The 15,225-nt window shown below is 37.1% G+C and overlaps 1 protein-coding gene across 2 annotated transcripts in view; it reads right to left on the bottom strand.

Moving 5' to 3' along the window:
• Positions 1-15,225, bottom strand: part of myo5b (myosin VB) — a 62,842-nt gene that overhangs the window by 38,518 nt on the left and 9,099 nt on the right. For both annotated transcript variants that reach the window (XM_083564822.1, XM_083564823.1), the window contains exons 2-4: positions 6,359-6,469; positions 4,199-4,370; positions 3,029-3,173 (exon numbers count right to left, since the gene is read on the bottom strand). In XM_083564822.1, the coding sequence (XP_083420948.1) occupies positions 3,029-3,173; positions 4,199-4,370; positions 6,359-6,469 (428 nt within the window). The remainder of the gene's footprint in view (positions 1-3,028; positions 3,174-4,198; positions 4,371-6,358; positions 6,470-15,225) is intronic.

Here is a 15,225-nt window from a genome sequence, read left to right as displayed (position 1 = left end):
CAGCACTGAAATGCTGATGAGGCAGAAATAAAGCAGCCTTTCTTTTATAAGTGTACTAAATGAGGCATTAGGGTTCCGTGAAAAATGATGATTCAACACCAGCTCTCCAATGTGAGTTTAATGGATGGTGGATAATCAGATGGTTCAAACTGGGCTGCAATCTAGTTCTATACAGAAGAGGCAAATTTAGGAGAATATATATATATATATATATATATATATATATATATATATATATATATACATATATACATATACATATATACATATATATATATATATATATATATATACATACACACAATTTAGTGTGTGTGTGGGTGTGTGTGTGTGTACATATACATACATACTTACATATATATATGTAAGTATGTATGTATGTATATGTACATATATTTATATATATATATATATATATATATATATATATATATATATATATATATATATATATATATATACATATATGTATGTATGTATGTATGTATATATGTATGTATATATGTATGTTATATGTATATATATATATACACACACACTAAACACGGAGACCCATTATTTCCATTCCTATTATTACTCTCACACACAACCCCGCTTAACTCTGGGACGCCCTGGACAGGTAACACAGATGCAGAATGAAAAAAAAAAATAATAGAGGAACAAGGAGAAAACAACAAGGGGTGAGGAGAAGATTCAGGCCAAAGAAAATGGCAGAAAGTTTCCAAAGTTTGGGATCATTTCATTCATTCATTTCATTGGGATGATAATTAAAAATTGATTTTTATATTTTAATTATATATATATATATATATATATATATATATATATATATATATATATATATATATATATTTACATTTATAGTTTATATAAATTACAATATATATATTCAAAAGTCCCTGGGCAGTGGGCGTGTAGAGCAGATAGTGGAGCACGTTTTTGAAGCTGTCGATAAACACACACGGTTTTAGTCTGGAGAGGAGAAAACCACATTGTGATACTATGCGAGCTTTAATAAATAAATGCATGAGGGAGAATAAGTATGAGTTTCATTAAACAAACATTAAACTTTATATCTTTATAACTTTATATCTTTCCGGTCTACGCGGCCACTGCGGAGGGACTTTTTGAACGCAATTGTATTTGTATTTCGATGTAATATGGCAATTATATGCAGTAAATGGGTTTAGTTTTCCCCGATAGTCACTAAATAACATACTATTTTAATCAACTCTCCTCCTGTACTGTTTTTGCTTTGTAGTAATTGGCCTCATCACTGAGAAGGCCCTGGGTTTCTGCGGGGGTTATCTATGACTAAAACTGGATGTGGTCACTGATTAGACCTTTGTTTTTTTCATGGGGGCAAAAAAAAAAAAAAGAGACTTCAACAATAAAACGTGTACACTGTAATCATCCGCCCACTCCAGCCATTACTGAGGCAGGATTTCGAGATTATTCAGGGTTCTTTATAAACGACTGCACTGAATGTGGTCATAATGACAGCTGAAGATAACAGTAATAATGGTAAAACTGTTTGAGTTATGTAACGTATGCAAGGTCGCTCAGGAAATCAAGAAGGAGCAGCATGACCAAGGTTCCTAAAGACACCATGATGCAAAGTACGAACTTTATTACTAATCACTATTAGTGCAACATAGAGGAATTAAAGAACAACTAATCAGTGGCTGAGATGCAGGTCGGAGATATCCAAATTGACTAAATGATAAAGAGAAAAAAAAAAAAAGAAAAAAAAAGATTTTTTGTGTTATTATTAAAAAAAAATCCAAAAAGGATTAAAATGTTGATGTGTGTGTTAGTATCATTATTCTGAACACTAGAAAATCAACACTGGAAGCTACATAAGACCTAATAATAACTAACAACAAGAAATAAAACACTGCAAGAGGGGGGGGGGGGTGTTTATTATATATATTATATTATTCTATATTATAGAAATTAACTTTGAGATTGTACTTTTTCCACTGCAGATTTGATTAATTTCATATAACAGCATGATCCAGAGAGTTTTATACACCACACATGTTTTTGTTATAATATTGCTATACTACAGCAATATTCCCCCAATAATAACCACTATAATACACCAACCAGGCATAACATTATAACATGTTAGTGAGTGGGACACTGAATATTAGGCAGCAAGTGAACTTTTTGTCATCAAAGTTGATGTGTTAGAAGAAGGAAAAATGGGCAAGCGCAAGGATGTGAGCGAGTTTGACAAGGGTCAAACTGTGATGGCTAGACAACTGGGTCAGAGCATCTCCAAAACTGCAGCTCTTGTGGGGTGTTTCCTGGTCTGCAGTGCTCAGTATCTATCAAAAGTGGTCCAAATTAGCTGCAAGTACTTCTGCCAAAAACACTATTTTGAAGGACAGAACCATCCCTTAACTCCCATAACCTTTACTTGGCTTTCATACTATAGAGACATTTTCTTGTTGGAAGGTACCACTTCCAGACTCAATCGCGCAAAGGACAACACTATTCGGAGTTGGACAAATATTGCTGTGATGTTGCTAGATAGGCTGAAAAGTACTACAACGCCTATCGGACATTTATTTCTTTTATTTTTCTTTCTTTATACAAGTGGTCATCTTCATAGCAACATAGTTCTTTTGAGCTGTGATCTGTGATATGTTTCTGAAGTAAAACTAAATAAAAATAAATTAAAAAGTGGTTCAGGGAAGGAACGGTGGCTATCCGGCGACATGGGAGGCAGAGGCGCATTGATGCACGTAGGGAGCAAAGGCAAGCAACTGTAGCTTACATTGCTGAAGTAGTTAGGGTTAGGGTTAGGGTTAGGGTTAGGGTTAGTGTAGTTAGGGTAGTTATTGTTGTTAATGCTCGACGGGTCAGGACTGTTCTGGCAGCAAAAAGGGGGACCAACACAATACTAGGCAGGTGGTCATAATGTTATGCCTGATCGGTGTAATATCAGTGCATAATGATGATATCAAGATGTACTACAGCTAAAAAATAAAAATGTATCTTACGTTGCATCATTGCTTACCTGGCCATCTGTTTATAAGCCTCCTCGGCCACGGCAAATATATGAGGGTCCATGTCACCCATGTTTTGGCCGCTGTAGGCATTGATGACCTCCTCACCATAAATGGCCAGCTGCTCATATGGATTAATGGCCACCAGTACAATACCTGTGGAGCAGAGAGAACAAACTAACGTTTAGAAAAGCTGTTCCAGTTAATAAAAACACAAAAATTAGAAATCCTCATAAGCATGAACGAGCCTGTCTATTAATACATGCGCGGAATAATTAGACGCTATTCCTTCGAGGAACTCTAAATGCTAAAAAATAAATAAATAAATAAATCACAAATTGAAAGAAATGAATACATTTTGTTGAAATGCCATATTTATTCCAAAAAAACACTTTACACAGTCGAGGCACAATGCATCACTTGCATGGAGCACATGATTTTATAGGATGGGGTGTGAAAAAAAAACGTCATTAAATTACAGCTACTGATGATTTATTATAATGAAATTAATTATATTATTGATAATCATATAGTGAAGAAACTGAGAGGAAACCACAATAGTTAGGGTCCTGTATATTACTACATGCTTCTTTAGTAGAGTCTAGAAGACAAATTTACATCCTTACAGCAATAAAAAGCTGTCAACCTTTCTTAAGCCCTGGTTGCTATGGAGATGCCCAAACCAATAAAACAATAATGACCATAGAGGACGACACGGACAGCCAGAACAAACAAGTTTCAATGATAATGGTTTCTCCCATGGAGACGCTTAAAAAAAAAAAAAAAAGGCAAGGAATGGAATCCGAACAATCGTGGTGCTTGAACGCTTTCGAATTTTCTGGATTTCTGTATAAAAATTATTGAAAACATCGTAATTAGTCCTAGATGTAGACAAAAAGAACCTAAATAAACAAATGAGAGAAAAATGTTTATTTATTAAACATTTTATTGCTGGCTGAAAAAAATAAAATAAATGTATATCTTGCATTTCTGTGATATTTGTGTGAGAGCAGTTTCAGAAATTTTATATTTTTCAATCAGGAATTTAAGGTGAAATATTGATCCAGTTTTTCGTCAAAACAAAAAATTCTGTACATACATTCAATGATTTGAAATTCAATAGTTTTAAGGATCTATGGGCACACAAACGTCTAAAAAAACTGCTCATACAAGAGACTTACCACAGTAAGTGTAGATGTGATTGGACTCCAGGAAGCGAACCTTGAGGTTGTGCAGCACCGCAGGTTCGTGTAGGTAGCTGAGGGCTGTGAGGTCGTTTTCTCCCACCAGAATGTCGGGATTTCGAAGGAAAGGCAGCGGGTTGTCTTTAGGACCGATTGGATACGCCAATGTCTGAAGAAAAGATTTGACAGCTTTCCTCAGGCTGAACTGAAATTCTGTTTCAATTCTAACATTTTACACAATAATGGAATTCAGTGTGTTTTGTGAGTCCACGGTTTGTCTGAATTCTTTATTTTGATATTGTCAGTTTCATGACCATTCAAAATGAATGTGCTGCTATGCAACCATATTAACATACAAATTCAAGTAAGTGACACACTCACGATCTGTCATTTTCCATGCTCCATTCCGATTGGTCAAAAAGTTGTTTGTTATGCTAAGCTATGTATCTCTTATCACGTGGTCTATAATGTATATTCAGGGCATCAATAATTGCATAGTTGGGTTTTTTTGGGACAAAGTCTATCAACTAGTATTAGTATTACTATTATGGTCAATCCTCATACAGTACATGTGAGGATAATGGAGCATAATTTAAAACTGAAAGCAGTTCATTTTAATTGCAATAAATACAAAAAGAAGCCTAAATAATAATTTTCAAATATTATAATTGAAATGGAAAATAAAACACGGAATCGCATTTGCCACGTGACTAATTTGTTTGCCTGATTTTAGCGGATAGCACGATAGACCAAACAACTTAAAGGGAATTGTTATGGCGTTTTATGCTGTTTTTTGCTGAAATTTATTAATAAAAATATCATTATTAATTAAAAAATGAAGTAAAATATATTGTATGTATACAGTACAGTACTGTATTCATAAAATAGCATTTTGGGGGTGACGTCCGTTTATCGCTTTTTTCGTTAATTGCGGGTTGTTTTGGAACATAACCGCTGCGATAAACGGGGGGGTTTACTATATTTCTAACCACCAGTCATCAAAAAGGTCCAGAGCTGTGCATAGGCATGAGAAAAGTCAATCAGTGTTTTTGCAATCTTCATCTGCTCAGCTTTATGTGTAGGTGTGGTCTACTGTGGTTGTATCCCATCTACCTGAAGTTCTACCTAAACATGTTGCTGTTCTGCTCAGTGCAGCTGAAACGGGTGCCTTTCTGTGACCTAAACGTGAACTTAAGTTTAAGCTCTTCACGCTCTTATGCGCTTTATATCAGAGGTGGGAAGTAATGAAGTACAAATACCTTGTTACTGTACTTAAGTCAATTTTTTATGGGATCAGTACTTTTTACTTGCACTCATTACATTCTTTACACAAATACCTGTACTTTCTACTTCTTACGTGTTCAAACCGGGCTCTTTACTTTCGTTTGAATTTATTTGATATTATTTGATGACCTATATTTTTCGTGCAAGGCAGAAGGCAATAAGAATTCGGGGGTTAACGTGGATGGGACAGAGGAAGTCAGTGACGTAAACATGACTAAGAACAGAGACATTCCTGATCACCTGATCATCATATTTTCTCTGCTTGTGTTCTATATGGTATTTGTTTAGCCTGGATACATTCAGTAGGTAACAACATTTGAAATTCTTTTGGAATAATATATTAATATGATGTGAGGTCCAGTCACCAGTGTGACACTAAAACAGGTAGTAGTGAGTATCTGGGCTTCTGCTTAAGTGAAGGATGTGTGTAATTTTGCGTCCTGTGCTTAACGCTGCAATGTGATTGGCTGATCGGCTCTCTGCACATTTGTTCCTAATAAAGTGGACACAGTGTATAGTGTCTGAGATGTGTCCTCGCAGTTGACATGTTGCGGATCTCGGGAACGTCATGGTGGTGATTTTCGCGCTGATCGTTTCCCCACGATGTGCTGTTCTGTTATTGGAGAAGAGTCTCAAAGCACAGTTCAGCTGCATATTTCAGGACCTGCACTTCCCACTCACCAAAACAACGTTAATGATTAATAAAGGAACACACACACACACACACACACACACACACACACACACACACACACACACACACACACACACACACACACGCAGTCACAGCTGTGCTGAATAAGAAACGCTGCTGCACTCTGTGATCACAGTGAGCCCTGGACAGGGATTGACACAGGAGAAACTGCCGCTCACCGATTCATCTTCGAGTTTGAGGTGCAGGACCGACTCTCCCTCTTTGTAGTCTTTAACGATCTCTGCAGGCTTCCACACCTCCTCCGGGTCAGGGATCCAAACCCGAGTGTACTAAAACACACAGAGCATACGATTATTGCTAGGTTTGGTAAATGGATGTCATTCCTAAATGTGGATGTCAACATTTCCTAAAAATAAAACTAATTGTGATTTTGAAGTCTATTCAATTGTCTTCAAAATACCCGCGGTATTAAGTGGTGTTTGAAAGATTTCATGAAAAAAAAAAAAGAAATAATAATAATAAGTAGCTAAATGTAATAAAAATTCTAATAAATGCCATCAGCTTTCTGGGATTTCAGAGTATAAAATAAAAAAAAGGCTGAACACTGAGGCACCCGTTCCTCGTGTTTTGTTTATAAGACCTCAACACCCTTACACACCACTATTACACCCTTACACACCAACCTTACACTTTTACACACCACACTACACACCACTCTCTCTCCGAGGTCACACCAAATATTCCAAAAATAGGGTAAAATGTGGACAATAGCATGCAACACACACACACCCACACACACACCCACACACACACCCACACACACACCCACACACACACCCACACACACACACACACACACACACACACACACACACAGTTATCTGCTCCCAGAGCTGCACTCTTAACAGTAAAACAACCCTCGACCTTTATAAGCAAAGATTCTAGTGGTATCACTATCAGCTTTAACAGGCCCCAGTGTGGAGTCAAGGCCACATTCAAAACAGCACAAAGCAGAAGTGGAGCTGATTTACAACTTGCAATTAAATAGAGATTTTAGAGGTGGACAAATCACTGGCCTTGTCTTCTGGAACAGAATGATTACATGGGCAGGTTATTAGATTTTTTTCTTTCCCCATAGATAACAGATAATTCCTCTATAGAGAAAACCGTATAGCATGCTGTAGGGCGCATTATTTGTTCTCAATCCCACACTGCACTACAACTGTTGGATTAAAAATTTTAACGTATTATAACACACATTATAAATCTCCACACTCTGAACAGTTCTTTCACAAAATGTCCTCTAAGATTGTTCATAATTATTTAGTTTACATGCAGTGCATTCGGTAAGCATTCACTTATTTCAAATTTGTTATGTTGTATCCTGGTACTTCAATCATTCAAATGACTCTAAACTCAATTTCTCATAATGATAAGGTAAAAACAGAATTTTGAAATATGTGCCCTTTGCAACAACACCTTAAAATGAGCTCAGGTGCCTCCCAATTCTCTTTAGCATTGCTGAGAGGTTTCTACACATTGTCTTCAGTCTACCGGTGAAAACGTCTGAGTGGACATGATCTGGAAACTCTCCCAAGAGCACAATGTCCTTCATAATACTCAAATGGAAGTGTCACAACCGGGACGCCAAGAGCTGGTCGCCTGGCCAAACTGAGCAATCAGGGTAGGAGGAATAAGAACCTGATTGTCACTCTCACTGAGCTCTAGAGATCCTATGTGGAGATGAAATGAAGTTCCAGAAGGACAAACATCACTCCCTCCACCAATCTAGGGCTTAATGATAATGTGGCCAGACTAAAGCATTTCCTTGGTTTCCATGGAAGCCCACTGAAGGACTGGATGGAACAAAAATCTCTGGTCTGACAAAACTAAGATTGAACTTTTTGGCCTTAATTCTAAACGTTATGACTGGAGGAAACCAGGCTCATCACCTGCCCCAAAACCATCTCAACAGTAAAGCATGATGGTAGACAACTGGTCAGGGTTGAGTGAAAACTGAACGGAACAAATTACAGAAATATCCTGAATAAAAACCTGTTCCATGGCGCTCAGGACATCATATTGGGCCAAAGGTTAAATACCTACATGCTAACGATCCTAAGCACACAGCAAAGAGAACACTAGTAAGAGTGACTAAGGGACCCTTCTGGAAATATTCTAGAGTGATATTGATCATCTCTGGAAAGAGCCAACCTGCCCGAGTGGATTTGCTATGAAGAACGGCAGAAAATCCCCTGTTCCTGGTGTGTAAAACATGCTGTGTCATAACCAAAAACAAAAGTTGCTTCAACTAAGTACTAATTAAAGCTTCTGAATACTTACGCATGTGTGATATTTCAGTTCAGTTTATTCAATTAACAAATTTTTTTTTTTTTTTTTACAGACATCTAGCATTCTGTTCTCACTTTGACTTTATGGGGTACCAAGTGTAGATTAATGAGTGAATTGGTGAGAAAGCTTAGATAGATATACGTCTATAGTTCTTGATAGAATAACTACAGATATTGATATATGTGGAATAGTGTAGAGGAGGCAAAGAGATTTCAGAAATGATACAGGTATAGAGTGAACCTGGCATGTCAGTGAACTTAAAAAACCTTTACTAGCAATTAGACAGCTCTGAGACCGAGAGCTCCAGAGTCAGCGCTATAAAACCTCAAGCAGACGTTACTTTATCCATTTTGCAAAAGGATGTTTGAGAATGCGGTGCAGATGAGCTGTGGGTATGTCTACTTTACACAATAAGGATAAGAGCTGATGCACTTCTGCTTGAGGTAAAACTTTCAAAAGGCAAAAAGGTACTTGAGTTTCATGCTACTTTTAACAATAGATAGTGACACAGTCGTTAAAAATGTAATCCAAAGCATGGGAGCATTTTATATTAAAGACAAGGCATGGGAGCATTTTGTATTAAACACAACAAAGAAAACTGTACCTGGATGTTATTGCAAAGCTGAGCTTTTGTGAGATGGAAGTTCCACAGTGATGCGTGTAGTTTAATTAAATGCTGTTGTGTAAACTGTTTGTTTGTAACTTCGGGACAGTCGCACTGGATCGGTTCTGTTGTGACTCACGAGCATCAGGTTATAATAATAATGAAAATATTGTATTATTAATTATATTATTATAAATAACACAGTCCTGGTGGAATACTCTAAATAATTCAAATACGTTATGTGACTATCGGGTTATTATGTAACGAATGAAATGTACGCAGACTTCTGCATTTGACTTATAATAATAACTTATATAAAATCACCTCCACCTTGTTCATACATGTGCTCATCTCCTTTCGGTTGAAATGACTCACTTGTGGTGATGTAAATGATGGGATGGTTTTAAACCTTGAACCGCAGCAGGCAGGAATTTAAAGCTGACCCGGGACCAAGTCAGTGTGTAGGAGGAAAACCAGAAAGTTGCACAACTGATGTCGTGATACTCATCAGGAGAAAACCCAATAATCGATTCGAACTCTTCAGTAACAATGAATGCACAAAAAAAAAAAAGAAAAAAAAGCTTTGAGTCATTTGTCACATGCACATTGCAGCACAGTGAAATTCTTCATTTGCATATCCCTTGTTAGGAAGCTGGGGGTTAAAGTGCAGGAACAGCTATGGTACTGCACCCCTGGAGCAGAGAGGGTTAAGGGCCTCGCTCAAGGGCCCACGAGTGGCAGCTTGACAATACTGGGGCTTGAAACCCTGACCTTCTGATCAGTTTTTTGGTTTTTTAAATACGCGTATATAAATTGTAAATTTAATACGTGATAACCATGAAAAGGCCTTGATATATTTTGATGCAGTAGTAAAATATGGGCAGCAATTTCATAAGCAAATGAGCTCCTTAACCAGCACGAAGGCTGGCGGGCTTCCTCCGACACGGGTTAAAAACCAACCACCTGCATCTTTTCAGCAGACGATTGGCTTTTACTGTGATAATACCAATTAATAAACCCTAGATTAGACACTCACAAGTTGTTTTACATTATATTATAAAAAACAACATCTTGATCAGATTCAATCTGGTTAATGGATTATCCTTTGACAGATGCGCACGCCATCGCTGTACCCATCCAACACCTACACTATTAAACACCTACTTCTTTTTTCCTTCGCTAATCCATTTACTGAACTAAAAAAAAAAAAAAAAAAAAAAAAACGTTATCCAAAAGTTTCCATCTGTGATTTTTCAAGGTTTATTTCCACAATAGAGTTCAGGTCATGCTTAATCACTTGGTTCCATGTAATTACATTCTAGTTTGGCTCTCGGTTCCATCTGGACGTGTTCTCTTCGTGTCCTTTTTTTATGTTTTAAGTGCTCTCCCTCTCTCCTACTACATTGTTTGAGTGAAGATAATCAAATGAGCGTTTCCTTTTAAGGAAATGCTGAACAGGAGGAGGAAGTGAGAACAGGTCGAATAGTGAAATGAGCTCTTCGGAGCTTGTCGCCGCCTTCTGAGAAACTTTAAATGGTGATGATTGATGCGATTCAGCGATATTTCTTATATATTTCTGATTTGAAAAAAAAAGAAAAAAAATTATAAAAAAAAAACCCCAAGAAGCATTACTCCTTGAATGTTTCGAGAAGAAAGTTTGGAAATCGGTTTTATTTGGGCTTATAGTGAATTTCCGGATCTAGTGTCCTAAAAAGCATCGAGCTTTCCAAAGCACGTAGGTATGAAGTTCCGAAGACGAAACCGGGCAAGTTAAAATAAGAGCTAGGCAACACCTATATTAACCTGTGTGTATATTACACCATGTTACATGCAAATTGCCCTCAGTGAGGGCATCAGCTTATTTGCTTTGTAAAATACATTCTCGAAACTGCACCAGGAGAGTTTTCTCAAAACTCCCTAACCCTTAACCCTAAACCTACATACTGTACCAGCACAGCACAGCACAGCCACATCCTCGAAACAAATTCAAACTAGGAATAATATCACTTCATTCTTTTTCCCAATCCATATTACCGTCGAACACGCATACAGCCTTGTTGTGGTTTGTAATATTCAGATGACACACGTCAGGCTTGGCACAAAAAAATATAATAATAATAATATTCCATCAGGATCACAGAAAACCACACTAGCTGGCAAAGTAACAAAACAACAGATCGTTCATTTACACATGTATATGCTCCTGATACAGTCACAATTTCAGCTTCATGCAAATTAGTTACAGGATGATGAGGAAAAAGTGCAGAAATAAGTGAGTGTTTTCAGAAAAACTGGGGTTCCATTGTCTTTCTTTATATACGACCTTGAACGTTATGAAGTAAAGAGAGGGATTAAAAGTAGTTTTATTGTATCTTTTTATTCCATTTTATGTCACGGTCCGGAGGTAAAAAGCTTTTTGTACTGTTTAGAGTTGTGTTTGTGAAAAGCCAAAGAATAGATCTGAAATTGGGTTTAGTCGTTAAGCATGGCATATAATAATAATAATAATAATAATAATAATAATAATAATAATACGATAATAGCATTAAAAACAATCGAAAAACAACCAGTTTTCACATAGATCGGTAAGTAATTCAATTAGGGGATAACTACTGTATGTTGTATGTAACAAAAGGATTGGAACAGCAGCCTTTATAGGGTTTTACACTCTTGATTTGGAGTGAAAAAATAAAACAGCCTCATTCAGAAGTGTGACCTGTGTTCTAGTGCTACATTCGGCACATTTAACGTGTCGAATAAACAAACGGCTGTCTCACAACCGATTAGCTGAACGACAGCGTCAAAATAAAAGCATCGAAACGGATGATTTAAATATCTCGCGTCCGATTTTAAGTCGATAACCGCGCAAAGGGTGACCTTGGTTTCACCTTTTGTATAACATAAATAAATACATTTGCTGACATTCCAAAAAAATTCCTTTGTGGTTAAAAAGCGTACACACAACCAGCATAAACAAATGCAGACGACATCATCTTTAACCAGAGCTGTTTAACCAGAACTCAATCTGATCTTTAAAATCAGTAGTCAAAAAAAAGAATACAAATAAAAAAAAAAAATAATACACGCCTCAGCAAACTTTTCTGTCGCACCCAATTTTACACTATTTACTCACTTTCACATACATTCACACTACTACTGTGCTGAATATTAATTTTTCTAAGCTTTTATAACAGTTCTAGCACTAAACTATAAATAGCTAGTCCCCAAAGTTACGACGGAGATGCGTTCTGGGGACACCACCGTAACTTGAAAATAATAATCGAGACATGGCCTAGCATGACCTAGAGTCTTAAAGAATGATCAGTATGGGGTATTATACTGCAGCTTGGTAATAATTCAATAAATAACTGCGTAATTCAGCAAAACAAAGCGATTTACACTACGGTAATGTATAAACTAGACGCTATATATGAACGTAGCAGTGGCTTTATTAAAATTTATTTTATTTTAAAACAGTTGCCTTATCGCTATCTTAAGATCGAAAAAAACGTAAAGTCGGACCATCGTAACCCGAGGACCGTCCGTATAAAGGTCGCTTTTCATGACACAGGTGAAATATTTGTTGATTTTTGTTCGGTGGAGTAGAAATACACACTGACTGGCAGCTTGATGTACATGTAATAACGGTTTCAACGTGATTTTAAATTGTACTCGATGCAGAGAAATGTTCCGAACATCAGCACTTTTGGAATGGTTCTTGTCCAACCGATAGAGTGAACTGGAACTAAATGGGTTGTCTGAACGCTCTATTTTGTTTGGCTGGAAAGTGTACAATCAAACAAGTGAAAGCACAGGAAGTTCTAGTCAGTTTGATCACAGTTCTATATCATTGCACTACTTAAGTATCATAGTAAAGCAGGTAATACTATTTCTCCCTCTCTCACACACACACACACACACACACACACACACACACACACACACACACACACACACACACACTTTAGGGACAAACGCATTGGGATTCCTGACATTTCCAGCCATACGGTGCATCCGGAAAGTATTCACAGCGCTTTACTTTATTTACATTTTGTTACAGCTTAATTCAAAAATGAATTAAATTTATCATTTTCCCAAAAGTTCAGGAGACATACATTTCTAGCTCATACTTCATCTGGCTATACGTGTTTTTGTTAGGAAAAACACTTGACATTTCGCTACTATGTAGTTCTAATGACTAGACTTTAGTTCTTCGTCCTCGTATATGTTTGGCATCTATGGGATCTCGGGCTTTAAGCTACGCTCCCTCATACCTGTGGAATTCATTTCCTCGTTTGAAAACGCATCTTTTCAGGCAGGCATATTACTCACATTGTATTTGGTTGTATAGTTGTTGTTTTTTTGTATTTAAGGTGTCCTTGAGTGTGTCATGTAAAGCGCTTATAAACAAATAAATGTATTATTATAAGTTGTATCTTGCCTGAACCATCTCTTTTACTGGTCTGTTTTACATGTACTAGTATCTGGACTTTATTACTGTAGGAGTAATATTTTACTTTGTAATCAGCGAACATGCTGTTCCGCTCTACGTTTGAGTGAATATACTGTATAAACTGTGTTATAGGGAAGTGTGAGCTCAGTGGTAGCGTGTTGGACTTTGAATTGGAAGGTCGAGAGTTTAAATCCAGGCTGCCACTGCTGACCCTTGAGCAAAACACTCAACTGCTCAGATATACACGAGATCACTATACAGTAAGTTGCTCTGGATAAGACCATCTGCCAAATGCTGAAGATCTAAATGTGCACCATGAGAACTTGTTGCAAGGTCACAACTGTAAACCCCAAAGTATATATGCTGCTCAGGAGGACTTTAACTGGAGTGATATTGTACTCAAGTAAAGGTACAGTGTACAGTGTCATTACTTTTGCTTAAAGTTTGACTTTCAGTGTGTGAGGAAATCACACTAGAAACCTTTTGTAAGTTTTGAGGCAAACCTTTCATTGCATATTTAATGTAGTTTCAGCAGAAACTGATATCAAAGCCAAAATCTAAGCAACACCGCTCTTATCCTGTAACCTCTGACCTGCTCGACTGCTTCCACCATCTCTCAAGGTACAAGGAAGACATGCTTGAAGACTCTTCTCTGTTCTAGAACCTAGCTGATGGAACAAAGTTTCACTGGCGATATTCAAACAATGACTAAAGCCTTATCTCCTTCAGGAAAACTTACATGACCGTTTCTGTCCATATTCCCTCCTAACAAAGTTTTTAGACTGATGGTGTTCTCAGTCTGTGACCTTATAATTCGATTTCTATTGTATTACTGGGATTTTCTATAGAGATATATTTCAGTATAAATATCAGTGCATGCCTAGAATTCATATTAAAGCTGTAGGACACAAGGTTAAAAATATATGGACAATCATTTGTGGACACCTGACCATGAGATTTTTCCTTTTTGAATCTGTATGTCCATTCCACATTTATTGTGACTGTATAAGACTGTAGAAAAGACATTTACTTATAATCGTACATTCATGTTAGTTCCCGCACTCCGGTGTTTTGTATTGTTTTAAAGACTATAATCACACTCTTGATATCACCTAAATGAGGATGGGTTCCCCTTTTAGGTCTGGTTTCTCTCAGGGTTTTTTCCTCATAACATCTAAGGGAGTTTTTCCTCGCCACAGTCGCCACGGCTGCTCAACAGGGATAAACACATATTGCTCACCTTAACACTTAAATTCTATAAGCTGCTTTGAGACAATGTCCGTTGTGAAAAGCGCTATAGAAATAAACTTGACTTTTCCCCTGTTCGCTATTATAATAACCTCCACTCTTCTGGGAAGAAGTTCCATTTGATTCTGGAGTGTTGAGATTTGCACTCATTCAGTCACTTAAGTGTTAGTAAAGTCATCTAAAAAGATGTGGTCAGAGCTCTAAAGCAGGCCATGAAAGACCTTTCATTCCAGCCCATATCTTAATGAGATATGTGCTCAAGATCACTGCCATGCTGGAACAGGTTTTGGGTCTCCTTGTTCAAGGGAAGGCATCAAAGACATCCTATCCAATTGTGTGCTTCCAATGTTGTGGTAACAGTTTGGGGAAGAACCACATATTGATGGGAAAAAATAATCAGATGACTCCCAGCATCACTAACTAGTCCT

The sequence above is a fragment of the Silurus aristotelis genome (genome assembly GCF_946808225.1).
Source record: "Silurus aristotelis genome assembly, chromosome: 16".
NCBI lineage: Eukaryota > Metazoa > Chordata > Actinopteri > Siluriformes > Siluridae > Silurus > Silurus aristotelis.
The sequence above is the reverse complement of the archived record's forward strand: the minus strand, read 5'-3'. Positions and strand labels throughout refer to the sequence as shown.